The sequence below is a fragment of the Anomalospiza imberbis genome, chromosome 37 (genome assembly GCF_031753505.1).
Source record: "Anomalospiza imberbis isolate Cuckoo-Finch-1a 21T00152 chromosome 37, ASM3175350v1, whole genome shotgun sequence".
In the NCBI taxonomy this organism is placed as follows: domain Eukaryota; kingdom Metazoa; phylum Chordata; class Aves; order Passeriformes; family Viduidae; genus Anomalospiza; species Anomalospiza imberbis.
In genome coordinates this window covers 749,753-777,120 of record NC_089717.1, presented here as the reverse complement: position 1 = coordinate 777,120, position 27,368 = coordinate 749,753, and the positions used below count along the sequence as shown (strand labels likewise).

The 27,368-nt window shown below is 54.5% G+C and overlaps 2 protein-coding genes and 2 pseudogenes across 2 annotated transcripts in view; 2 read left to right on the top strand and 2 right to left on the bottom strand.

Annotated features, from left to right (window-relative positions):
• The window catches only part of LOC137464134 (zinc finger protein 135-like), a 34,335-nt pseudogene extending 21,644 nt beyond the window's left edge, over positions 1-12,691 (top strand).
• Positions 1-27,368, bottom strand: part of LOC137464123 (zinc finger protein 850-like) — a 466,862-nt pseudogene that overhangs the window by 74,304 nt on the left and 365,190 nt on the right.
• The window catches only part of LOC137464152 (zinc finger protein 154-like), a 450,159-nt gene continuing 433,962 nt past the window's right edge, over positions 11,172-27,368 (top strand). Inside the window, exon 1 of the mRNA XM_068175480.1 lies at positions 11,172-11,231. The gene's annotated coding sequence lies outside the window, so the exon portion shown is untranslated. The remainder of the gene's footprint in view (positions 11,232-27,368) is intronic.
• On the bottom strand, positions 13,341-15,874 carry LOC137464175 (class II histocompatibility antigen, B-L beta chain-like). Its single transcript, XM_068175493.1, is given in 7 exon segments — positions 13,341-13,349; positions 13,409-13,506; positions 14,082-14,294; positions 14,297-14,334; positions 14,632-14,641; positions 14,986-15,258; positions 15,717-15,874. Coding segments are annotated over 7 exon segments (723 nt in total). The 5' UTR covers positions 15,799-15,874.

Here is a 27,368-nt window from a genome sequence, read left to right as displayed (position 1 = left end):
TGGCAGAGGCATTGCCCTCCTGGGCAGGGGAGAGCCCACCCAAACAGCCCCTGGGAAGGAGTCAGGGCTGTAAACCAAGATGCCATGGGTACGGCTTTTGCCGTTGGCTTTGGCAAGAAGAAGAGCCAGACCCAGGGCAGATATTCAATTCTCTCCCTTGCAATTGATCTTGGGAATTCCTTACCCTGGTAATTCTCCACCCAGTGCAGGGTGGGGATAAGGGATGGACATTTAAAGCAGTCTGTGGCCAGAGTCCTGTCTCTTGTGAAATCTCTCCCACAGGAAGCTGGGCTGGCACAGAGCCTGCCTTGGCACTTTGCTGTTCCCAACATCCAAGCAGGACATCGGGCCCTGCCTAAGGAGGCCAAAGCAGCACCACTGGTGGCCAAGTGGCGTGGCCCATGCCAAGTGTCCCTGAGGCCAGAAACAGCCCCCAGCACAGCTGAGCACGGGGGGACCCCTCAGCCTGGGCTCCAGGGCTCTGAAGCCCCGGAGATTTGCACTTCCCGCCTGCAGCAGGAGCATGGGAGGCCCCCACGGAGCCTGCACTGAAGGCAGCGCAGCAGCAGCCAGGGCTCCACAGCGGGGCAAGCCCCTGGGCCTGCCCACACATCCTCTGCTCAAATCCTCTGCCTGGGCACCCTCCTTGGGCATCTCCAGCCACCGGGGCCAATCCTTGCTGCCACTGCTGCAGCTTCAGTGCTTTCTGGGCCTGCACTGCCACAGCTGCTGCCGAAGACAACGGCACAATTCCACTCTGGGTCTCAGCCACACTCACACACTGCGCTGCCTGGGATTGCACTGATGGAAAATACACCAGGTCACAGACTTTAACATTTTTAACATTTTATTTCTCTACTCAGCCTTGGTCTGCCTTGGCCTCGGGGATAGAAATGGTAAAGGTTTTTTTAAGGGATGTTCCACCACTCAGTGGAGATGAGTTTAACATCTCAACACTCTGGGAATGGCCCAAAAGATTCCCACAAAGATAACGCCCAGCAGCAAACAGCAACCAACACCTACCCCAGACACTGCCCCCAGCAGAGCTGGAGACACCTGCTCTGGAAAAGGCTGAGAAGGAAATCCAGCAGTTCCGACCTGATGAACAGCAGAAGCCAAGAAATCCGGGTCCAATAAAAACCCAAATACTAAAAACTGCACAACTTGAAACTACAGAACATTAAACCAATGGATTTAGATTGGTTCAGACTGTATCAAGTTTGGGAAAAAATCCAGTTAAACCCACGTGTCATGGAACGATTTTCTCTGTACACCCGGGCTATGTGGGGATGGAATGATTTCTGTTGCAGATCCTGGCCAGAATCAAGGAATGCCTTGACTCTAACACTAAACATATTGGTGGAGTTTTCCTTTCTTCTGCACTTTCAGTGCAAAGTTTATAGCAGAAGAGTATTTTTTGTAATTATCCTACTTCTATATTGCCAGTTAGGTTTCAGCCAGGGATGTGAGAATGAGTTTCTACTCCGAGGAGAAGTAGAAAAAACTTAATTGCCTTGGGATTTTTTTTGTGTATGTTTGTGTGAGAGATACCAAAATTTTGGTCTGGGTATTTTGGCGTTCACTTTTAGGCTGCATTTTGCAAAACTAGAAGAGATTTAAAGGTGACCCTTTCACTCATAAACAGTAAATAGACGATTTGAAGGAAAAAATAAATAAAGCAGCAGGTTGTGGGGGGGGGGGCACACATGAGGCTGCTGGAGGCTGCTCTGGAAGAGAAGCTGCATTCCAGGCAGCCAGCAGAGGAGCTTTAGAAATGCAAATTAACACTGCTGGGGCAAAGTGGGGACAATGGACCTGCCTCTACTTGCCTGGGGCAGGAATTGGGCTGATTCCCTCTGCCCCTCACCCCAAGCTCTGCCTGCCTGCACAGATGGAATCTGCACAGCTGAAGGCAGAGCCCATGGTGAGGATCTCTGACTCTGCAACAGAAATGGGTGAAGCTGCAAAGGGAAACAGCAAATGGAGAATGCTGTGAAAACCTCACTAAAATAAGGGGGGATCATCCCTGTGCCCACTCCAACATGTGCTGGCACTGTCTATGCTATACAGGGAGTATCAGAGCACTGGGGTTTTTGCTATAACAAGTTCAGGGAAATCAGTTGGAATTCAAGTATTTCATGATGTAATTAGACAAAAGCAGTCAACTGATGCAGCCCCGGCTGGAGGGAGCGCCCAAAAATGGGGAAAAGATGAAGGGCCACCAGAACAAATCCTAAAACACCACGGACCAGCCCCTGGGAACCTGAACCAATTCATATCAGGAGACACAGAACCCATTTATCATTTCAATGCCATCATTAGATTACAAGCTGTCCTCGAAATAAGAACCAACCAGACACCTCCAGCTCCTGACCTTCCTGCCGACCCATCCACTGAAATGAGGAACACAACATTTCACCATGGGATGGGATCACATTATCTGTTAGCAGAAAAAGGAGGAGTTTGTGGAAAACTAAATGACTCCAACTGCTGTTGGCAAAGAGATGACAAAGGAAAAGCGGTGAAAAAAGATAACAAAGGAAATTGGAGAGCAGTTTCTGTATTGGTCCAAACATGGAAAGGATGGGATTGGGACACGGTTTCGTGGCTCCCTGGCACACCATGGGTTAAACGAATGCTGCTTCTCCTCTTCTGTGCTACAGCAACTCTCATCTTTTTACCATGCTCCACACCTTGGGAGTGCAGCTCATCCAGCAGCTGAGCCAGGGGATGCAGGTGGCAGCCAGGCCTCCTGATCCAGAAACGGCTACAAAAGGACAGGGAATGAGGACACCGAGAATAATCCCAAAACCAAAGAGGACCCGGGAAGAACAAAACAGAGTCAATGAGTGAATCTGCCTGGAGATAGGGCCAGCGACTTGGAGATGAGGAAGTAACGGAGAAACCATCAGTTCCAATAAATGTTACAAATGGACCCGGACAGCTGCTCAAAGTCCCGCTAAACTCCTCAACTTCCCGAAGAACAAAGACCAAACAGAGCCATGAATATCGGCTGTCATCCACAAGGAGGGGTGCATATGAACGAGGACAGGCAGCAGGCGGATCGGGAAGTCTGAACCTTCCAAGTCCCTCAGCCAGTGGGCAAAGGCAGAGGGAGATGCGGCCGGGAAAATGAGCATCCAAAGGAGGCAGCGTGCTTCAACAAGGGCAGAGAGCGCATGGCAAATGCCCCACGGCCTCTCCCTCTGCTCAGCAATCGAGTCACTTTGACAGGACTCCTCGGTCTCCTCTGGCCACAGAAACCTCCGGCGACGGGAATTTCCCCGCACGGTCCCGGCCACGGGGCAGCCACCTCTGTCCCAGCCACAGCAACCGGGACGAGCCAGCGCTGCTCCGGCAGCGGCTCCTGCCCAGGCAGCGGCGGGAAGGAGACCGCGGGCAGCCGCTCCCGCAGCGCCCTCAGCCCAGGGCCGGCACGGGCCGGACACGGCACCGCCAAGCCGCCGGAGCCCCCTGCCGCCCCCTCCGCCCGCAGCGAGCCCCGAGCCCCCGCAGAACCCGGCGCGGCTCCCACCTGCGCCGGGGCCGCCTCCGAGCTCCGCCAATGCCGCCTCCCCGCGCTCCGGCCGCTGCCGCCGCTCCCGGGCCCGCACAGACGCTCCGCCAATGGCGCCGCTGCCGAGCCAGGGCCGCCCTCAGGCCGCCAGCGGGGCCGTGCTTCGCCCCGCTCTCACCAATCAGCGCGCCAGAACCGCGACTGACGGCAGCAGCGGCCAATGGCAGCGAGGGGCGGGCTCTGCACACGGCACAGCCTCGCCCCGCGCTCTCAGGGCCCCCCGGGCTGTGGGAGGGCAAAGCCGGAGATGAGGAACAGCCCTGGAACGGGCCCGGGCCCGGGCCGGCATCCATCTGCAGCACCGACAAACTGCTCCGCACCTCCCGACACGGCTTTCCCGGCCCTGCGCCTTCGCCTTCGCTGGCTCCGGCTCTGCGGGAAGCCCAGCAGCCCCACTTCTCCTGCCCCCTAATTCGGAGCATCCGTGCATCGCTTTGATTTCCCCCAAAAAGGGAAAACCGCCCCAAAGCCCTGTGGGGGAGTGGGGGAGGGGAGAGATTTCTGGCACAAAACTCCAAAAGCTCCGAGCAGGACAATGAGAAGTCAGTGAAGAGCCTTGAATGCAGCTTTCTCCACGCCTCCCTCCTTCCAGCTGCACCTCCTCCCCCGGCAGTGCAGGAGACAGGGAATGGGGCCGTGCTCAGTTCATCCCCCGTGGCTTCTCCCTCTGCCCAGGGACAGGAGTCGTTCCCCTGCTGCAGCCTGCGCTCTCTCCCACCGGAGACTTCTCCAGGAACTTCTCCGACCGGAGTCCATCCCCTGGGGCACAGCCCCCCTCCAAGTGCTGCAGCGGGAAAAACGCCAGTCACTTGTTTTTACAACTTTTAAAAGTTTAATGATAATGAAATGGTTATAAAAATAGTAATACAATTAGAGTAATAAAAATTTAGAGTTCGTGTAATTACAGGACAATAAAAAGCAAAGAATTACGGACGTCCGGATGCTCTCGGGCACTTAAGCCCAATAAGCATGCCTTGTGAACAAAGGAATAACCTTTAAAAGCAGTAGCCTGTTGCATATTCATACATCTCATACATGATGCATAAATTCCTTGCAAATTAAGAAATTTTCTGGTTTTTGTCAACTTCTTCCCTTTAATCCTGGTGGTTCCATAAAGACGGAGAGAAGGTGGAAGAATGTTTGTCTTTTCCGATAAGGAGGCCGTAATTCTTTATGGGCCCCCTTCATTGTCATCTCTGTGTGAAGAGTTTCTTCATTATCTCATCTCTTGCTTGAGCTAGTAAAAAAAACCCCACATACATAGGCTATATTTTGACTACAAAACTACATATACCATACTATTAAAATGTTAATACAGCACTTCTAATCAATATAACATGATACATATAGTATTCAATTTAATATTTGCGAAAAGCCAATCATAAGACATGCATTTTTCACACTTGTTTTTACAATTTCTAAAAGTTTGGTAAAAATAAAGTGGTTATAAAAATAGTAATACAATTAGAGTAATAAAAATTTAGAGTTAGGACAATTACAAGAGAATAAAAAACAAAGAATTACGGACATCTGGATGCTCTCGGGCACTTAAGCTAGGACAACATGTTTTGCGAACAAAGGAATAACTCTTAAGATCCATTCACTGTTGCATATTCATACATACCTCATGGTTATGCATACATTCTGTTTATAATAAGAAACTCTCTCTGGAATAGACAGTGCCAGCACATGTTGGAGTGGGCACAGGGATGATCCCCCCTTATTTTAGTGAGGTTTTCACAGCATTCTCCATTTGCTGTTTCCCTTTGCAGCTTCACCCATTTCTGTTGCAGAGTCAGAGATCCTCACCATGGGCTCTGCCTTCAGCTGTGCAGATTCCATCTGTGCAGGCAGGCAGAGCTTGGGGTGAGGGGCAGAGGGAATCAGCCCAATTCCTGCCCCAGGCAAGAAGAGCCAGGTCCATTGTCCCCACTTTGCCCCAGCAGTGTTAATTTGCATTTCTAAAGCTCCTCTGCTGGCTGCCTGGAATGCAGCTTCTCTTCCAGAGCAGCTTCCAGCAGTCTCACATGTGCCCCCCCCCAATACCTGCTGCTTTTTTTATTTTTTCCTTCAAATCGTCTATTTACTGTTTATGAGTGAAAGGGTCACCTTTAAATCTCTTCTCGTTTTGCAAAATGCAGCCTAAAGGTGAACGTTGCAAAACCCAGACCAAAATTTTGGTATCTCTCACACAGACATACACAAAAAATCCCAGGGCAATTGAGTTTTTTCTACTTCTCCTCGGAGTAAAAACTCATTCTCACATCCCTGGCCCAAACCTAACCGGCAATATAGAAGTAGGATTATTACAAAAAATACTCCACTGCTATAAACTTTGCACTGAAAGTGCAGGAGAAAGGAAAACTCCACCAATATGTTTAGTGTAGGAGTCAAGGCATTCCTTGATTCTGGCCAGGATGTGCTACAGAAATCATTCCATCCCCACATAGCCCGGGTGTGCAGAGAAAATCGTTCCATGGCACGTGGGTTTGACTGGATCGTTCCCAAACTTGATACAGTCTGAACCAATCTAAATCCATTGGTTTAATGTTCTGCAGTTTCAAGTTGTGCAGTTTTTAGTATTTGGGTTTTTATTGGACCCGGATTTCTTGGCTTCTGCTGTTCATCAGGTCGGAACTGCTGGATTTCCTTCTCAGCCTTTTCCAGAGCAGGTGTCTCCAGCTCTGCCGGGGGCAGTGTCTGGGGTAGGTGTTGGTTGCTGTTTGCTGCTGGGCGTTATCTTTGTGGGAATCTTTTGGGCCATTCCCAGAGTGTTGAGATGTTAAACTCATCTCCACTGAGTGGTGGAACATCCCTTAAAAAAACCTTTACCATTTCTTTCCCCGAGGCCAAGGCAAACCAAGGCTGAGTAGAGAAATAAAATGTTAGAAATGTTCAAGTCTATGACCTGGTGTATTTTCCATCAGTGCAATCCCAGGCAGCGCAGTGTGTGAGTGTGGCTGAGACCCAGAGTGGAATTGTGCCGTTGTCTTCGCCAGCAGCTGTGGCAGTGCAGGCCCAGAAAGCACTGAAGCTGCAGCAGTGGCAGCAAGGATTGGCCCCGGTGGCTGGAGATGCCAAAGGAGGGTGCCCAGGCAGAGGATTTGAGCAGAGGATGTGTGGGCAGGCCCAGGGGCTTGCCCCGCTGTGGAGCCCTGGCTGCTGCTGCGCTGCCTTCAGTGCAGGCTCCGTGGGGGCCTCCCATGCTCCTGCTGCAGGCGGGAAGTGCAAATCTCCGGGGCTTCAGAGCCCTGGAGCCCAGGCTGAGGGGTCCCCCCGTGCTCAGCTGTGCTGGCGGCTGTTTCTGGCCTCAGGGACACTTGGCATGGGCCACGCCACTTGGCCACCAGTGGTGCTGCTTTGGCCTCCTTAGGCAGGGCCCGATGTCCTGCTTGGATGTTGGGAACAGCAAAGTGCCAAGGCAGGCTCTGTGCCAGCCCAGCTTCCTGTGGGAGAGATTTCACAAGAGACAGGACTCTGGCCACAGACTGCTTTAAATGTCCATCCCTTATCCCCACCCTGCACTGGGTGGAGAATTAACAGGGTAAGGAATTCCCAAGATCAATTGCAAGGGAGAGAATTGAATATCTGCCCTGGGTCTGGCCCTTGCTCTTGCCAAAGCCAATGGCAAAAGCCGTACTCATGGCATCTTGGTTTCTATCCCCAGCTTCCAAAGGTGTTTCTTTCTTTCCCCATTCATTCTTTGTACCCAGCCTGAGCTCTGGGGGTGTAGGGGTTATGGAGGTCCCATTGTATTCCTAAAGCTGCCATAACCCCCTGGAGGATCTTTCCTGTAAAATGAGTTCTGCTGTCTGAGTCTTTTGCTTCCACAATCCCTTTTCTTGGAATTATTTCTTTTAGAAATACCTGTATAAGTGATCTAGTGGTTGCTGAGCAATCAGAATTGCTTTTGCCCCCCTGTTCGGTGGCATGGTGTCAGCAGAAGATATTGAAGCCTTCCTGCTCAGGGCATTTCAGTGCCAGGCTCTTACAAGCACACACAGCTGTGCCGGTTGAGCTGACCATGGGGCGGTAACCTGGGCTTTGTCTGATTCCCTTCCTTAATAACAGCGTGTCTTGTAGCTCTTTTCCCTTCTGCTGCCCTTGAAGAGCCATCCAGGAGCACATTTTCTCCCTCAGGCCAGGGAATGTCTCATCAATCTCTCCCAGGCTGTGTCTGGAGCTCTGTCACTTGAATGCAGTCCTGGGTTTCTTCCCAGCCCCTCTGTGGGCTGTTCAAACAGGAGGCTGGGTTAAACCCTTCCCCTGCCTTCAGTTCTAAATCCTCCTGTGCCACTGAACAAGTTTCATACTGTAATAACTGAGCACTGCTCATCCATTTAGAGGCTCTTTTGGTTATCAAAGCTTTAACTTGATGGCAGACTGGAACAGCTGGAGATCCTGTTGTCATCAGGTTTTGGGCCTGGGTTCCCCTTAAAGCTGTGTCTGCACAATTCTGCAGACAATGAGGCCACTCTGGCCACTGGGTTCAACATTTTGGCCCAAGAATTCCTTTGGCATGGCCCTGTTTAACATTCACCTACAATTCCAGTTTCTTTACTGAGACTGGAAGAGCCACAGCTGAGGCATCAATATTACTAGGAAGAAAAAGAAATTAATTTATTTCAAACCTATCCCCCACAGCTCTTAATAGTGATTGGACAAATCATACCAGCTCAGCTTTCCCATTTATTCCCTAATAATTAAAACATTCCTTTACAATATTCCCAAATTAGGTCTAAGATTCAGAATGGATGGAGAGGCCCCTGTATCCATCAGGAGAGGCCTCCTCTCGATGCAGACCCAGCCTGAATGTTCTCCAGGGCTCCAGTGTGGTGGGTCCCCGGTGGGATGGGAGCTGTGACAGCCCTGACAATCCATGTCCATCCAGGGGTGGGCTTGCTCCTCCTGAGGGTGCTGCTGTCTCTGCTTGCAGTGTCCCTGTGCCCTGCAGCTGGAGCCCTGACTCCTTCCCAGGGGCTGTTTGGGTGGGCTCTCCCCTGCCCAGGAGGGCAATGCCTCTGCCAGGTGCTTGTGGCCGAACCCGTCCCCTGGGTGCTGGGGCCCCCTTGGGCCGTGGGGTTGATCCCAGAGGGGCTGTAGGAGCTGTGCCATGGCCTTTGCCTTCAGCTTGGCCTTTTGCTCATCCCTTCTTGCATTCAGCTGCTGTGCCTTTGTGCCCAAGTGCTCCAGGGCCTTCTTCTGCCGCTCCTGCAGCCGCGCTCACTGCCTGTGGGTGCTCATCCTCTGAGAGCTGCTGAGCTTTGTGCAAAGTCTTTCCTTTCTCCAGCGACCCAATGCAAATGCTTAATAGAAAATCCTGATCCTTCCATGTACAATCTGAATTTCCCAGATGTATCTTTGTTTTCCTTCTTGTGCTCAGGGTCCCCTCCCCAGCCCGTATCCCAGAGCCGGTCCCTGTCCTGCCGCAGTGTCCAAAGGCGGCCCCCCCGGCGGGCAGGGCCGGCAGCTCCACGGGGCCGGGCAGCGGCCGGGGCGTCCCGCAGGCTCCTGGGGGCCGGGGGCCACTGCCGGCCCTGCCCGGGGCTGGTGGGGTCAGGCAGCGCCTGGCGCTGAGCCCCGGCTGCCCCACAGCCCCGGCCCGGCCCCGCAGCTCCCCACAGGCCCCCAGCCCGTGCTCCCGGTCCCGCACCTCTGCGTGCCCGGTGCTGCCGCTGCCCACCACAGAGAAACCCCCTGGCATCCTGACCTCCTTCTTTTCCTCTCCGGGAAAACCAGGATGGAAAGGATCTGGATCAGCTGGCAAATTCTGAGCATAGAACAGTGCTGAAAAACATCCCCGTTCTCTGTATTTTTCTCTTCCTCCTCTTCTGCATCATCCTTTTTCTCACCACATAGATTCCTCCTGCTGCTTCTTGCCTTCACCATATTGCTGCACACTGCCCTTCACCCGATCCCTTCCCAGCACACCAACACCATCCATCCCCTGTTGTCCAAATCCCTTCTCCACTTCCCTTATTGCTCCTCTGGGTGTCCATGTCCTTAATTACCTCTGGGGGAATGTGCAAACTACCTCAACATTCTCCCGAGGGACCCTTCAGAGACATTTTGGGATCATCATCTCTTTGGCCAGGACCCCTGCCTGGCTTTCCCTTTTCTCCCCTCCCTGGGTGCCCTGCCATGTTCACTCCCCGAAGATCCCAGTGCACTCACTGCTGAGATTTTCAGTGCTCTCTCCCTGCTGACTCTTCACAGACCCCCCTGATGTGTCCCTCGTCTGTCTCCTGGTCACTCCCGGGTCCCCAATCGATCCCCGGTGCCGCCGCCAGCCAAGGGAGCCGATCACCCAAAGTGGGTGAGACACCTCCAGCTGCACTCCCTGCCCACCGCCCCAGATGGTGGAAGGAATTCCGGATGAGGCCCAGGGTGTGCGGAAAAATTGACATCAGCAGAGGTTTCTGTCCACAAAGCAGACAGAGGAGTCCTGTAAAAGTAATTTCATTCCTAGAAATGGGAGAGGCCATGGGACATTCCCCATGGGATCTCTGCAGTTGTTGGAGGACACAGCCTCCTTTTCATCCCAGTTCTCCTGGCCACATCTCCCTCTCCCTTTCCCCACTGGCTGAAGTACTTGAGAGGTGCAGACTTCCCAATCCACCTACTACATGCCCCTGTAATTTGCTCCCTGCTTTTATATAACAAACGATATTCCTGGCTCTGTTAAGTCTTTGTTGTTCTTCGGGAAGTTCATGAATTGAGCAGGACCTCGGCTGAGCAGCAGTCTGTGTCATCAATTGATAACATGTCCTGAAACCAATGGCTTCTCCTGTCACTTCCTTATGCACAGGTGCCTGGCCGTATCTCGGAGCAGATTCACAGCATCTGTTTGTAAAGACACTTTCCTCTTGTTCCTTTCATGGGGGTCCCCCGTTTTCGGGACATCCCCCCTGGAGCAGGGTGTCCCCTCTTTGCTGGAGCCCCAGCCCTCAGGCAGAGCTCAGCCAATCAGAGCGCAGGGCGCTGATGACTCACCAGTTGCCAGGCAGACTCGCAGCTCCCAGCGTTCCCCACCTGGACCCCACCTGCGCCCCCCCCTCGGCCCCATCGCCCCCGCGAGGGGAATTTGGGGAGGTGGGAGTGGGGCAGCGCCAAGGCCGGGCCCCCCCGCGCTGTCCTGGCGGGAGCGGCTGCAGTGGGGACCGAGTGCGGGCGGAAGCGGCCGAGAGCCCAGCGCTGCCCCAGCCCGACCTGCCCCAGCTCCATCCCTGCCCCTGCGCTGGGATGCTGTGGGTCTGGGGGGAAGAGGGAGCCGGCAGTGGGTGCTGGGCCTGGGGGCAGGAGGAGAAGGGAAGGAGAAGCAGCGTTGAGGAACAAAATGGTCAAAGGATGAATGTGGCAGGAGAAGGTGGGATTGTGCAGGAGAAGGAGGAATATCAGGAGGAAGAGGAGTGTGAGGAAGAGCAGAGTCACAGGAGGAGGAGCAGAAACAGGAAGCAGCACAAGGTTCCACCCCTCCCTGTGTCTGCAGCCTCCCCCCAGCCCCAGGAGCGCTGCTCCCCCCACATGCAGCAGGTGACTGTGGAGGGGGATCCAGGATTTTCACGGGGTGAATCTTGGTGTTTCTGAGCTTGCTTGGGCTAAATGTTGGTGCTTTGGTTTTATGTGGCAGCTGAATCTTTATCTTTTGGAGAAGGTTTTGATTTTTGCTGAATTATGAGGTTTGGGGTGTTTTTGATCCGTGTCTTGAAGTTTGCAGGATATCTGGGGTGAATCTTGGTTTTTTGGAGGTTCTCACAGACACAAGATTCCCAATGACTTCCTGAGATGAAGTAGGGCAGGGAGTAACCTCCAGTCCAAGGTGCTCTCCTTTTGTTTTTTCCCCAAACCAGGATTTTTCATTCCAGGGTGTGGCTGGATGGAGGAGGAGGAAAAGCCCCGAAGATCCTGCAGGAGGAGGGGCTGCAAACCCAGCCCAGGGAGCTGCGGGGAGGAAAGAGCCCCCCTGAGCCAAGAGGGCGGACAGAGATCCAGCCGGAGCCCAAAGCTGGTGGAGAAGCCTCACAAGTGCTTGGAATGTGGGCAGTGCTTCAGTCGGACCTCCCACCTAATCCAGCACCAGAGGATCCACACTGGGGAACGGCCCTACGAGTGTGGGGAGTGTGGGAAGGGATTCAGCCAGAGCTCCAACGTGATCCAGCACCAGAGGATTCACACTGGGGAACGGCCCTACAAGTGTGGGGAGTGTGGGAAGGGTTTCAGGCATAGCTCTGACCTGATCCGGCACCAGGTGATCCACACTGGGGAAAGGCCCTACACCTGCTTGGAATGTGGGCTGGGATTCAGCCTCAGCTCCAACCTGCTCCAGCACCAGAGAATCCACACTGGGGAACGGCCCTATGAGTGTGGGAATTGTGGGAAAAGCTTCAGTGACAGCTCTGGCCTGAGCCAGCACCAGGTGATCCACACTGGGGAACGGCCCTATGAGTGCTTGGAATGTGGGAAGAGCTTTGGGTGGAGCTCTTTCCTGAGAAGACACCAGCGCATCCACACTGGGGAGAGGCCCTATGAGTGTCCCCAGTGTGGGAAGAGGTTTAAGACCAGCTCCACTCTCCTAAAACATGAGCGGATTCACACAGAGGAGAGGCCCTTCCGCTGCCCCGACTGCGGGAAGGGCTTCAACCGCAACTCCCACCTCACCGTGCACCGGCGCATCCACAGCGGGGAGAGGCCCTACGAGTGTGGGGAGTGTGGGAAGAGCTTCTCCAGGAGCTCATACCTGACCAAACACCAACGGAGGCACCACTCACCCTGTGAGTGCCCCGAGTGAGGGCAGAGCTTTGTGCGCTGCTCCAGCTCCATCCCCCATGGGAGGATCCGGGCTGGATGATCCCCAGTGACCCCCGTTGGGCAGAGCCCTGGTGCCCCCGAATGGGGAATAAAACAGAGAGGAAAACAATGGAGCTGATAAAGGGGCCGATATCTGAGGCCTGACTGAGCAGCAACTGTGGGAGACACAGACACAGTTTAAGTCTCCCTGGGCAAGAAGTGACCAAGCAACCTGTTGTGAGACTTTGTGATAAGATAATGTTCCCAGGTGCCGTGATGTCATGAAGAATGTGTAACTAATGGAAAATTGTTAGCAAACATCGAGCCCTATCTGTGCACCACACAAATAAAACCCTGTATAAACACCTGGTACCCTCAATGAAATTGGCTTCTGGTCTAAACTCAGCTGTCCCCGTCTCTGCATCGTGGATAAGCCCTGTTGTGGGTGATCCCCGTTGGGTGGGGGGAAGGTGTTGGAGGGATTTCTTTCCCTTCTGCTTGTGCTGCTGTGTTTGGTTGGTAATAAATTCCCTCCGTGTGCCCAGGCTGGGTCTGTTGTCCCCGTGCCGGTGCTCGGGGCGGGATCTCTGCCGTTGCTTCTCTCCAGTCCCGGGCCTCTCCTCAGCCAATGAGAGAACGCGATGGACAAGAGTCAGCCAATCAGAGCGAGCGGGGCTGATGACTCACCAGTTGCCGGGCAGACCCGCAGCACCCAGTGTTCCCCACCTGGACCCCACCCTCCCTGCCCAGTCCCGGCCCCCGCGTGGGGTCCCCCCAAGTCCCTCCCCACTGCCCCCCATAACCTGGGCTGGGTTTAACTGGGAAGCTTTACTGGGAAGACTGGGAGCAGGCGGGCAGGGGCAGAGTGACAGCAGGGTTGGGGGGACACACGACCCCCCCAAAATCAGCGTGGGGATGAAGCGGGGGGTCGCGGCCGGGCCCGAGACCACGGGGAGGGGCTGCGGCCGGCGGCGGCTCAGGAGCTCTGTGGGCAGAGAAAAGGGGGTGACACCGGGCTGGGGGCCCCAGGGAAGGAGCACACACGCTCCTAGAAGACAGCCCCAGCGCCAGGAAGATGAAGCCCAACTCGGAGCCCCTGATCCCTGACAGCATCTTGCTGCGGGCGGCATCCAGTGGCATCTCTGGGGGGTCTGCAGGGGTAAGGACCCCCCAAAACCTCTCAGAGACACCCCAAGCACCTCCAAGTACCTTCCCAGTCACCCCCATCCCACCCAGAACCCCCTGAAACCTTCCCCCGATCCCTTCCCGGCCTCCCCAGGACCCACCACAGCCTTGGCCATCCTTCTCAGGATCCCACAGCCCCCTTCCAGTTGCCTCGCACCGCCCCAGGACCCACAAACCCTGTCCCAGTCCCTTCCCAGCCTCACCAGGACTCACCCTGACCCCTCCATGTCTCTTCCCAGCACAACCAACCTCATCCCAAGCTCTGCTTTTCCATCCCCAATCTCCTTCCAGCTCCTCCAGGCTCACTCCAATCCTTCCCAGTCACACCCAACACCTCCAAACTCCCTCCCAGTGTCCACCAGGGCCCCCAGAACCCCATCCCACCCTCCCCAGCATCCTTGAAACCACTTCTCAGCCCTTCCACACCTCCAAGCCCCTCTCCCAGCTGAAACCAGGCTGTCTCAAACTCCCTCCCAGTTGCTCCCAGCACATCCCAGTGGCTCTCCCAGCGCCCCCAATTCCTCCCCCGTGCCCCAATGCCAGCTCAGGGGGTGCTCCAGGCTGATGTGCTCCACATGGCAGCTGCAGGTGAGCCCGCACCAGGGGGGTGTTTCCAACAGCACCAGGAGCTGGTAGGTCCAGTCCTTGTTGGGGACCATGTCGGTGGCCACCACAGAGAGCTCCTGCTGGCCCTGGAACCACCTCAGCTGGGTGTGGGCAGGCTAGAAATCCATCACGGAGCAGCCCCGGGCTGGGAGCTCGAGGGCACCAGCGAGATGGACACGCTGAGGGACATTGGGAGAGAGCGGGAACCGACTGGGATCAGCTGGGGGGAACTGGGAGAGAGAGGGGAGGGGTGGGGTGGCCTTGGGAGGGATTGGGAATGGACTGGGAAGGATTGGGGTGGCACTCAGAGAGATGGGAGGGGATGGGGGGCACTGGGAGGGAGGATGGAGGTCTGGGAATGAACTGGGAATGGACTGGGAAGGACTGGGGTGGCACTCAGAGAGATGGGAGGGGATGGGGGCACTGGGAGGGAGGATGGAGGTCTAGGAGTGAACTGGGAATGGACTGGGAGGGACTGGGGCGGCACTGGGAGGAACTGGGAACGAAGTGCGCGGCACTGGGAGGCCGAGTCCAGTGCGGGGCACTCGGCGCTGCGGGTCTGCCTGGCAACTGATGAGTCATCAGAGACACGCGCTCTGATTGGCTGAGAGGCGGCAGCACCACGCTAGGCTGAGATGGACAGCCGGGAGGCACTGGGAGAGACTGGGATGGACTGGGAGAGCCACGGGGCTCAGTGGCAGGGACACAAGGTCTCGGGGATGGGCACAAGGAGGGCTGAGGGCTCTGGGCCGATCCCAGGGAGGATTTGAGGGGCTCCAGGGTCATTGCCAGGGCAGAGCCCGAGGGGACACGCTCTGCCCCGCGCTCACCTCGGCGCTCCGTGAGGAACGGGCTGAGATACTCGTGGTTGTACCGGCACAGCCAGTCCGCCGCAGCCCTTTTTTGCTCCATAACGTCTGGGTCGCTGTTCCAATACCTGGCTGCTGTCTCCCCATAGGGGGTGAACCCCAAAAAGTGCCCCACGTCGCAGTCGAACATCGCGTACTGCTCCCGATTGTAGATGAACCTGCTCAGGTACCTCACCTTCTCCGTGCCGTTCATGAAGTGACACTCGGACTTTCCCACGTACTGGAACACCCCTGTGTGTGCAGGACACAGGTCCGGGGGTGCCCCCCCAGCAGCCCCAGAGCTCCGGGATCAATCCCGGATCCCCACTCCGCACCCCCTGTGCCCCAGAGCCGCCATGGATCTCTCCTGCCCGAGCTGCCACTTCCTCTTTTCCACCCTTCCCCCATTTGCCCTTCCACATCCTCTCCCCTCCGACTTTCAGCCTCTCCCCAGAGAGAGTTTCAACCTTTTAAACATATTTCCCCAAAAGCCCAGCCCCCCTTCCCGCTCAGTTTTGGGGTCCTACCCTCCCCTTTTCCCCACTTTCCCACCCTCTCCCGACCCTTCCTCTCCTGCCCCCAATCCTCAGCCCCTCCCGCTCTTCCTTTCGGGGTCCCCTCCTCCTCCTGCCCCTGCAATTTCGGGCTCTCACCGCCCCCTTTTCCCCATTCTCCCCCCTGTCCCACCGCCTCCCGCCCCCCCCGCTCTCCCGAGAGCTCCGCGCCCGCAGCCGGGGGGGCTCCCAGCACCACCAGTGCCACCAGTACGGCCCCAGCTGCCGCCACTCGCCCCATGGCCAGCGCCGCCCAGGGAGCACCAGCCCCAGAGCGGCCGCGCTGCGCTGGCAGCACCAGTCCGGAGCAGCGCGGGCTCAGCAGCGCCGCGCGCTCTCATTGGCTCCGAGCACTTTTGGGCACCGATTGCCGAGGCTCTGCCACACAACCGATGACTCCTCAACTCCTCGCGCTCCCATTGGCTGCAGCGCGTTTTGGCTGCGTTTGGATTGGCTGAGCGGTTCCGGGACGCTGCAGCCCCGGCTGGGGCTTTTCCAGGCACGGGGAGCCTTGGGGCGCTGCGCAGCTGGGAGCTCAGCTGTGCCCAGAAATGTGTGCCCGGCTGCGCGGGGTCTCAGGGGTGCCCGTGGCGAGGGGTGACGCTGGCCCCATGCCAGGCACCCCCCAGAGCCGCTCTGTCCCTGCCCCCCGCAGCCGCACAGGGACAGAAAATGGAACCGAGGGTTCCTGCCTGGGAACAAGGAGCGGGAGAGATCCCTCAGCAAATCCGGCACGGGCACAGCAGACCCGGCCCGTACACAGGGAGGGAATTTATTACCAACCAAATCACACCAGGACAAGCAGAGGGGAAAGAAATCTCTCCAACACCTTCCCCCACCCAACCGGGATCACCCAGAGCGGGGTCACCGGGGCTCTGCCCAACGGGGCTCACTGGGGATCATCCAACGTGGATCCTCCCATGGGGGATGGAGCTGGAGCAGCGCACGAAGCTCTTCCTGCACTCGGGGCACTCACAGGGCCTCTCCCTGGTGTGGAAGTGCTGGTGAGTGACGATCTCTGAATTCCACCTGAAGCTCTTCTGACATTCCAAGCACTCATAGGGCCGTTCCCCAGTGTGGATCCTGTGGTGCTTGGTGAGGTCAGAGGTCCCACTGAAGCTCTCCCCACACTCCCCACACTCACAGGGCCTCTCCCCAGTGTGGGTGTTCTGGTGTTCCATCAGGGTGGAGCTGCAGCTGAAGCCCTGCCCACATTCCAAGCACTTGTGAGGCTTCTCCCTGCCATGAGCCTTCTCCACCAGCTCCGAGCTCCGGCTGGATCTCCGGCCACCTTCCTGGCTCAGGGCGGGGAGCTCTTTCCTCCCTGCAGCTCCCTGGGCTGGGTTTGCAGCCCCTCCTCCAGCAGGATCTTCGGGACTTTTCCTCCTTCTCCATCCAGCCACACCCTGGGAATGACAAATCCTGCTTTGGGGAAAACCAAGGTGGGAGCACCTTGGAGTAGAGGCTCCTCACTGCCCAAGTCCACCCCTAGAACTCAGCAGGAGTCTTGTGTCCATGGAAATCTCCACTATATCAAGGTTCAGCCCAAAACAACTCTCCCAGGACTTCCCGATCTCTGATCTCTCCACTTTTGGCGTTCCAGAGGTTTCCTTTCCCTGGGGTGATGGGGGTCCAATGGCTCCAGGGGTTCCCCCTTCTCCGACATCCTGATTAGGTATGATCCAAGAGCTTCTGCGGGTCCATGGGGTCCCTTCTCCCCTGATGATTTACTTTGAGGTCCCAGGGGTCCCAGGGGTCCCTCCTCTCCAGGCTCCCCCCCTTTCCAGCCAGCTGGGGTTCCCCCAGCTCCAGGATCGCCCCTCTGTTCTCTCCCCACTCCGGGGGTCCCAGGAGTTCCTCTCCTCTGCTCCCCCGGAGGTCCCCAGGACCAATGTCCTCCCCCTGGTGACCCTGGGCAATGGCCACGTGGACTCCCAAAGATCCCCCCAAGGGGCTCAGCTTTGGGGTCCTGCAAGATCCAAACCTACACACACACACACACAGAAAAAAAAAAAAAAAACACCCATCCCAGGGTTTATTTGGGCCTCCCAGACGATATTTGGGGCTCAATTCCACAATCTGCAAGCTCCAAACACACCCCAATAAAAAAACCCTCTCAGGGACCCCCCGACAGATTTGGGATGAGCTGCCCCTCCCCTCTCACCTGCAGGATGAGCTGGGGGCGATGGTCCCGGGGCCAAGGGTGCTGCGGCCACAGGGGGCACTGGAACCTCCTGTTTCTCCTCCTTTTCCTCCTCCTGCTCCTCCTCTTCCTGCTCCTCCTTTTCCTCTCTCCCTCCTCCTCCTCCTTCTTATCCCACCTCCTGCCCAGTTCCTGCCTTCTCTATATTTAGAGTGGAGAACCTTGCTTGTTTTTAGAACGAGAACAAAGATCCCAGATGGAACACAGCTTGCTGGTTTTAGCCAGAAGTGTCAGTGACTAAAGGTCATGTTTGCTCTGCTTTGGTGCCGTCCTTGTTCCTCCTCAGTGTTCAGGCTGGGCTATGGGGTGTCCTTGTTTGCTGCATTTTCAGAGCTCCTCCTGGATCCTTTGTGTGAAAAATGCAGATTATATGGCTCTACGCAGATATTTACTATATGTATTATGCTAGGTTGGAAAGTTATGCTGTAGTAACATTTTAATAATATAGTAAATGTAGTTTTGTAATTGAAATTAAGCTTTAGTAGTTAAAATAGAAAATATGTGTGTGTGGTATCCTTTTTGCTCAAGAGAAGGAGAAGATAATCAAGAAATTCTTCACACAGAGATAACAATTACAAAAACCCCTAAATCTTCCAGAGGAAAGGAATTTATGGCTTTCTTTATCAACAAAAAAACCGAACTTCTCCAAACTCGACTTAGACTTCAAGGCGCCTGGGATTAACAGGAATTCCTCAACACGTACCGGACGAACTTCTTGTTTTAAATAAATATATGCATATTCATGAAGTGATTTGTGTATGCAACACGTTACCCCTCTTAAGGAGGGAATTCTTTTTTATCGGGGTCCTTCTCCTGGCTCACTTTTGTCCAGAGAGAGGTACACAGCCCGGGCTGTAACTTTTTGCTGTTATTGTCTCTTTAATTGTCCTAACTCTAATTGTTTAATCTTTAGTACTTTACTTGTATTAATTTTTTTTCAATTTATTTTTATTAAACCTTTATAAATTTTAAAAGCCAAGTGATTGGCGTTTATAACACTTTGGGCAACAGGCTGTGCCCTGGGAGGGCTCTTTGTGCTCCTTTGTGACACAGGAGAACCTTCCAGGCGGTTTCTGCGTGAGCTGCTGCTGTGATGTCACAGGAGCACTGCCACGTCCCCGAGGTGTTCCCGTTGCTGTGGCACACGGAGGCCTCAGTGTCCAGAGTGGCTCTGGGCACTGCTCGTTGCCGGAGGATCCTCCTGCCCGAGGCATTCTCAGCAGCCAGCCCAGCCCTGACGGGTGTCCTTCTGTGCTTGCAGGGCTACAGTCTGCAGACGTGTGCAGCGCAGCCAAAATGATCCAGCACGTGGCTGCTGCAGTTTGCACGCTGTACTCTGTGGCGTATGCGGGGTATTTTTTAACCCACTTGGCACGTAAGTCGAGGTTTTCCCTCGGTGCTGTGGCTTTGGGCTTGCTGTGTGCTTGCTGTTCTTCCTCTGGGCCTGAGCTGACTTTGTAACCAAATTGCCATGAAGACACCATTGCTTTGGGAGAGCTCCTGGCAGCAGCTGCAGCTGGAAAAGGGGGTGTCTGCAGCCAGCGGGGCGTGCACAGCATTTGCAATGAGCCCTGGGGGGTTCTGTTCCCTCAAGCGGGGAGTCTGTGGCAGCAGAGCCTGGAACTGCCTGTCCAGCCAAGAGCTGACCCAGCCCAGTATTTTGTGCTGTTCTCTTGCTGTGTGAAGGGACTGTGGCTCCTGGAGGGACGCTGTGAAAGCAAAATGCTCTCTCGGGGTTGCCTTGCTCCGGGGCATTTCCCACCACAGGCAGTTTTTTTTCCTGACAGCATCTGGTTCATGTTCCCTCTCCCGTTGCAGGGCACTTCATGAGTGGATCCCGTGCAGCTCCTCCTTCGGTGAGTGGGAAAGGAACCTTTGGCATTTGGAATTGTGCAGCAAGTTGTGAGCTCGGCATGTGGCAGCCGAGTGCCCACCTGGGAGGCTGAAGGAAAGTTCCTGTCAGTGTTCTTGCAGCAGCAAAGGGATCCCTGGGAGTTTTCTCCTATTCTTTCTGTCCACAGGGCACAAAAGCAGCACCAGCACCTCCTCTGGCTCCTTCTGCATCCAAAGAGGAGGCCAAAGAGGAGGAAGGCAGCAGTGAGCTTCCCGCTGTTCCAGGGGACGATGGTGAACGTCCCTCAGTGCCGGGAGATGACAGTGAACTTCCCGCTGCTCTGGGAGACGAGGGCGAACATCCCGCGCTGTGGGAACACAACGGCGAGGCTCCCGCGGTGTGGGACAAGGACAGTGGACATCTCCCGGCGTGGGAGGAGGAGAGAGGACATCTTGTGGCTTGGGAAGAGGAGGGTGAACTTCTCCCAGCATGGGAAGCGGACAGTGAACGTCTAGTGTCTTGGAAAGATGATGGCGAACCTGCAGCATTTTGGGAAGAGAACAGAGAAGCTCCCTGTGCTTGGGAAGAGGACACTGAACCTCCCTCGGCTGTGGGATCCTGGGCTGAACATTCTGACAGCAGCACAGCCCTGCAGCCAGAGGGGAGAGGGGAGTGGTGCCTGATGCAGCTGAGTACGTCTGCTCTGTTCCTGTGTGCCAGAGCAGGGTGCTGTGTGTGTGTCTCGGCATCAGCTGCACCCAGTGCTGCTCTGCAGCTGAATGTGCCAGGGTCATTTCTTGTCCTTCCCCAGCTGAGACCAAGGGGCTGACGGCCCCAGGGAGGGGGGCTGCATTCTGGCTCTGCTGCAAGGCGGGGTCTCACTCTGGGAGGGAGCGTCTTCCACGTGGTTTCTTTCAGGGAACACCGTGAGCCTGGCGGAGCCTGCCGAGAAATACCTGGAAGTGGAGCAGATTGGCCAAGGGTAAGTGCACGGCAGTTACTTCTGCACAAGCAGGCCCAGGTGTTGTGCTGGTGCAGGATCAAGTGAGAAGTCAGGAGAGCTCCAAACACCTCCAGACACTGGGGCGCCATCCTGCTGTCCCTCAGTCCTGATCAGAATTGATACCTGTGCTCAGAAGGCACCGTCAAAGGCCCCTGAGGCTGGCAGTGTCCTGCCTGCAGCAAGGAGCAGGACCTGGAAGATCTTCTGTCCCTGGAATTGGATTGCCTAAAAGAGCCACTCACCATCTGGTGACTGTCAGAAAACAGTTCTCAAGGAGATTTCTTTCAAATATTTTGCTTCAAAAAATATCCTGCGGTCAGGATTAACAACCTAATGGTTTAGAAACAGAAACCAGAGCTGAACTAATAAGTGCTCTATTCCAGCACAGGTAGTAGAGCCCATACATTCAGCAACAGACACAGAGCTGATGCACTCTGGGGGAAAATGCATCACCTGCCTGATGGCAGGGCCCTTGTGGATCCTGCAGGTCTTAGGCAGGAAATGGGAAAGGATGGAATGCATTCTTTTCCAGTTCTTTAGACACCCATTGCTCACTTCAGGTTTTGAACTAAAGCAGTGCAGCGTGGACATTTGGGATTTGCCCCAGCCCAATTCCTTGGTGTTGGGTCTCAGTTTTCTCTGGCACACCTTGCATGGCAGAGGGCTGGTGGCTGCTGCGCTGTTGTTGGAAGGGTCGATGCCCCCAGGTGTTTGTGAACGCTGCAGGCAGCAGAGATCTCCTGTCTGGGCTGGCTTTCACTGCCAGGGCCTAAAGCGCTGCTTCTTTCTTCTCTGCTGTTTTGTCTCCAGGGCTTTTGGAACCGTTTCTAAAGGACTCGACAGGGCCACTGGAGGAGAGGTCAGTGTCAACACGCCCAGCACGTCTGGCAGCTCTCCAGGGCTCTCCCCTCTGCTGGGAGCTGTGGCTGCAGCTTTGGGGGCCAGCAGAGCTTTCCTGCACAGGCTGCTCCTCTGCAGGCAGAGCCGTGTCAGCCTGCAGAGCACAGCTGGGACAGACTTGGTCCTTCTGAAGTGCCCAAAGGAATGCAAGGAGGGCAATGAATGTGTGTGTTTGCTTTGTTGTGCAATGCCAACCAGAGCAGTTGCATCTGAAATCATGACCCAATCCCATAGAACTGCTAAAGGGTTCCCGGCTGTTTTGCTCTGTTTGCACAGAACCAGAATTACCTCCTGCTTGCAAAGTGTGTTTGAACAATAATGAGAGTGTTGAGGCCATTTGAGAAGACTGTAGGTGCAGAGAATGTGGTTAGAGCTTGGAGGCTGACAGCTGAGGGGCCATTTCTGCAGAGCCTGCAAGGCCAAATGTCTCTGGCCATGTGTCCTGTAAGCAGCCCCCAGCGAGCAGAGCAATGGGCTGTGGGAATGGCACTTGCTGAGCTCTGGTGTCCCATCCCAAGGCAGTTTGGCACAGCCCGGCTCCGTCTCCCCAAAAAGACTCGCTCCGTGTTTGCTGCGGCCTCCTGCCACAGACTCCTCCAGTTAAAGGTCTGCAATGTCCCTTCAGGTGGCCATAAAGAAAATGAGTCTGAGAGGGCAGAACAGGGAACAAGCTGTGAATGAGCTCCTGCTCCTGAAGGACAAGAAGAACCCCAACATTGTCAGCTTCTTGGACAGGTGAGTGCTTCAGGCCTTATCCTGTGCCTGGGCCCTGCCTTAACCTTTCCTGCCATCCGTAGTCTGTAGCCTGATTTGAAAATGCCTGACCCAGCAGATTCTTCCCAAAACAACAGCCTGGCAGTTCGCTCCCTCCGTGTGCTTTTGTAGCTTTGGTTTGGTTTTCCCTTCAAGCTGACCCTGTTTTCTGTGTCTTACAACAAGTGCTGATAAACCACAGCAGATATTATTTCCCTTGGCTTCTTCTTCCCAGCCCTTTCCCATTGCTGCAGATGCCAGGAAGACCAGGTTCTTGTTCCCAGAAATGCCTCGTTTGCCCATTTGTCACTGGCCTTGCCTGTTTCTGAAGGGACTTTCTGAAAGGTTTTCTGACCCCTTTTGTCCCAAGTGCTGCCCGGCCTCCTCCCCTGGATAACCCTGGGAGCTGTGTTGCCTTGTTCTGCAGGGAAGGGTGGAACTGATGAGTTCAGAAGCTGAACCAGCTGGGGGCCAGTGTTGTGGTTCCACATTGATCTGGGCCTTTGCTAAACTGCATTTTTCACCTGCTTGCCATCTCAGGCCTCTCCTTTCTCACAGGGGTCTCCTCCTTTAGACTGTGCAGATCCCAAGGGCTGTGCAGCCTGGCAGGAATGTCTCTCCATCGGATTCTGTCCTCATTGACAAGTGACCTGGCAACAAAACTCCACTCCAGGCTTTTCCATGGGGGAATTGAGCGCTGCACATTGGTCTCCATGCCACTGCTTTCCTCTTCCAGCTTCCTTGTCGATGGAGATCTCTGGCTGGTGATGGAATACATGGATGGAGGAACTTTGCAGGACGTTGTCAGACAGACACGCATGGCTGAAGGAGAGATGGCAGCTGTCAGTCGGGAGGTGAGGGATCCTGCCTGTGACTGCCATGCCTTGGACACGATGGTCCTTCCCAAGAGGGCGTGAGAGCAGGAGTGGCTCCATGCTCAGGGCTTTGTTTCTCTGTTGTCTTTATGAGCTGGAGAAGAAAGAGCCCCTGCAGTGAACGGCCTGCCAGCAGCACTGCACTTCTACTCTGTTCTTGTTCTCTTTCCTGCTGTTGTGGCACTCTCTGTCTGTTTTGGATTTGATGTGCTGTTCTCAGCTTTGCCTTGAACCGTTTGCCTGGAGCTTGTCTGCACTGCACTCCTGGCCTGTCACAGCAAAGTCGCTGCTGGCAGAATTCTAAACTGTCCTTTCTTGTGTGATATATTCCGGCCATTGGTTTTTACCCTCGTGTTTCTTGTTCTCTCTCAGTGTCTGCAGGGCCTGCATTTCCTCCATTCGAACCGGGTGATCCACAGAGATCTGAAGAGCTCCAACATCCTTCTGGGCATGGACGGCTCTGTCAAGCTGGGTGGGTGTTCCTGGCCAGGCACGGCGCTCCCGGGGTGCAGCTGTGGGGCTGCTTCCCAGTGACGGCCAGAGCCCCACAAGGGCTGCTGGGGGCACTGCCCGGCCCCTGCTGCCAGCTGAGAGCAGCTGCCCCTGCAGAGAGCTCAGGAGAGGAGCAGGCTGTCAGGGGTGCCTTTGCTCTGGGAATGGCCCTCCCAGAGGGGCAGGAGTTGGGATCTAAAGCTGCAAGGGAATCAGTAAAAGCAACTGCACGAAAGCTGAGGGTTTCTTTAAGGGTCCAGTTCAGTTCCATCTTTCCTTGGCTACAGCCCTGATGACTTTTCCAGCTGACATCACTGCTGCATTCTCAGACGGAGAGCGGGGAGTCTTTGTGCTTGGTTTCCTCATTCCAGCTGCCTTTGACAGTGTTTGTTTCTGTCCTCAGCTGATTTTGGCCTCAGCGCTCAGCTCAGCCCTGAGCAGGACCAGCGCAGCTCCATGGTGGGCACTGCTCACTGGATGGCCCCAGAAGTTGTCACCAGTTCTCCTTACGGCCCCAAGGTGGACATCTGGTCCTTTGGAATTGTGACCATCGAGATGGTGGAAGGAGAACCTCCTTACTTCAAGGAAACGAGGGCCATGGTAAGAGGCCAATTCTCCCGTGGTTGCAGAGGCCTGTGAGCACAGGGTGACCCTGCACTGGGAGCAGCAGCTGGAGGTTTCTGGACATGGGGAAGGGAATTCCCAGAGGACTGGAGTCTCAACACAGACACATATTCTGCAGTCTCCAGACACAATTTGCTTAGGGATTTACGTTGTTGCAGTTCTTCTGGCTGTGAGGATGACCTGAAAATGTGAAGCAAGTGCACCAGCTCTTTACAATGGCTGTGGCAGCACCAGGGTTTGGGTTTTTTGGTTGGCATAGAAAAATGAGCTGTGAGCAGCATCTCTGCCAGGGAGGAAAGTGCCCCTGGAGCTGGGGCTGGGAAGCCGGGGTCGATGTGAGCACTTGTGGGTGGGAAGGAAGCTGACAGAGCGCTGAGTTTGCTTTTCCTGCAGGCTCGCGCTCTGATCCGGCAGAACGGGACCCCGCAGCTGCAGGAGCCCAGGCGCCTGTCGGCTCTGCTGCGGGACTTCCTCGAGTGCAGCCTGGAGCCGGACGAGGAGCGGCGCTGGTCTGCCCAGGAGCTGCTGCAGGTGAATGCCAAGCGGCTGCAGGGGAAGCAGCAGCGCCAGGGAGGGCTTTTCTTGTGGGGCCCCCTCCGATGGTCTCCGGTCTCGCTGCTTTCCACACACAAAGCAAGCAGAATCCTCGCCTGGTTTGGCTTGGCAGGGGCCTTTCAAGGTCATCTGCACCTGGGGCCCCACAGCGAGCAGGGCCATCTTCAAGCAGCTCAGGTGGCTCAGAGCCCTGCCTGACCTGAGCTTGGATGTTCCCAGGGAGGAGGCACCTCCCACATCTCTGGGCACCTTCTGTCAGTGCTTCTCCACTCTCCCGCTAAAAAAAATTCTGCCTCAGACTTAATCTGAGCCTGCTTCCCCCTCCTGAGTTTCAGACCATTTCCCTTTGTCCTGTTGCAACAGAGCCTGTGAGGAAGTTGACTCTGGAAAGTAACGGTTCATTTCTTTCTTTTTTCTCCTTTGGGCAGCACCCATTTTTATCATCAGCCAAGCCTCTCTCCAGCCTGACCCCTCTGATCACCGCAGCAAAGCAACTGAGGCAGCAGCGGAGGAGATGAAGCACTGGAGGACAGCTTTTAGTCACAGTAGTTAGTTAGGAGAACTAGTTAGTTATGGTAGTTAGCAATGCTTGTTAGTTATGGTTGTTAGTAGTGCTAGTTGGTTAAGGTAGTTAGGACAGCCTGTTTGTTACGGCTCTTATGAAAGCCTGTTTGGTATGGCAGTTTTTTGAATAAAAACTCTCTTCAACCTCAACTCCCTTGACGTGTCCCTTCCTTCTCCCTGTGTGACTCAGCTGCCCGGAGCAATGTGAGGGGAGAGCGGGCCCAGCCTCGCCCAGAGCTGAGCCCCAGCAGAGCCCTGGCAGAGCCCAGAGCAGCCTTGGCATCTGCAGAGTCAGCCTGGAAGGAGGCGCTTGGAGCCTTCTCGGCTGCACCCGACTCTTGGTTACAAACTGTGGGTGGTGGAAAATGCCACTGGCTCTGCAAGAGGGCAGAAGGGGCCCGGGGAAGGCCCAAGTGCTCCATGCAAGGGAAAAACCTGCCCTGGGTTTGTTATAAAGAACGATGTAGTTGGTGGCTTTTGCTATTTTGTCTTGACTTCTTCAACTTATTCCGAATCACAACGATTTTGATACAGTACAGTTTGTAATCACTTTTATCTACTTTTGCTGTAGTATAATTTGTCAGCATTTTGTGGCCAGTGCCCTGGCCCCTGTGTCGCTCAAATCCTCAGAACATCATTCATGGATGATATTTTAGTTTGTGGACAGTGTGAAAAACATACATTATAGTTTTGGCTTTTGCAAAGTATTGAAGTGGATGCTACATGTTGTGCATTAGAATGTTAACTTTTGCAGAAGTTGCTGCAGTTGTGAAATAATAACTAATGCTTTTATTTTTGTAACTAACTGACAAGAATAACTCAGAGATATTTGTGAAACAGCTAATGTTGATTTAAAGTACTTGTGGAAGTAGCTAAAACCGTCTGCATGGCCAGATAACATTTAAGGAACGGGTGTGATGAGGACCCCTGCCGCTGACCCTTCGACTGTCAATAACTGTCGCCTGCTGATGTGGAAACCCAGGGCACTGGGAATATTTCTCTGTCTGCTCTGGGGTGCCCTGACCCCCAGGGGAGCACTGACTTTGACCCTCGTTCATGGAGAAAACTTCCAAAGCCTCAAGGTAAACTAGAAACCACAAAAGTGTGAAAGAGATTGTAGAGAATTGTAGAGACTAGTGTAGTATTTCACATGGGTGAGACATTTAGGTTTTAGGATTTTTAGTATGTTATAGATGGGTTCAAGATGGAGGATATAGGGTGTTGTCTTGAGTTCCCTTCTTCTTTCTTCTTCCTCTTTCTTCTTGCCTTTAGGTGATGTCTTGTAATTGGGTAGAAAAATCCACATGAAAAATCCGGGTCTTTAGGGCTCAGTTATTGGGTTAGAAAGGAAAATAATTTAGGTGTTCCTACTTTATTGGGTAGCTTAGTTTTTTATTAGACTCAAAATGCCTTATAACAAGAGATTGTTGGCCATTTTTATGCTGTTTTTCCCGCATGCAGAGTCTGGTGCAGACAGTGTGATGAAGTTTTGATAAGGTAACAATAAACAGAAGCTGAAGACCAAAGAAGTCCAATGCGTCTCTCCTTCCTGACACAGAACTGCTCCAGGAGGGTCTCCCCTGCCAGGGGAGCCCCCAGGGAGTTGCCCAACTTGGGGCCTGCAGACTCACAGCTGAAACCAGGGATCAGGGGGCTGTTGTGAGGAAGTGACACACAACCCTCAGAACAACAATCCACAATTCCTGCACGTACTCTAGAAAGGCGGCTTGGGGCTCAAACCAACTTCAAGAGTTCCTGGAACAAGTAAACGAGTTCAAAGAAATCTTTCAATGTGTACAATCTTTATCAATATGTTTTTGAACAATAAAATGGAAAAAATAGATAAGAAGAGTTGCTATGGCTAACCAGTGTGCCTCTGGCCATTGCCAAACACCCACCGCTGTTATTGATTTGTCTCTAATTATGCCTTCTTAAAGTTTTAAAAATTCTAAAGCATGAGGCTCATTTCTCACCAAACCCAAGGTACTCACCCCTTGCTTTCTTGCAA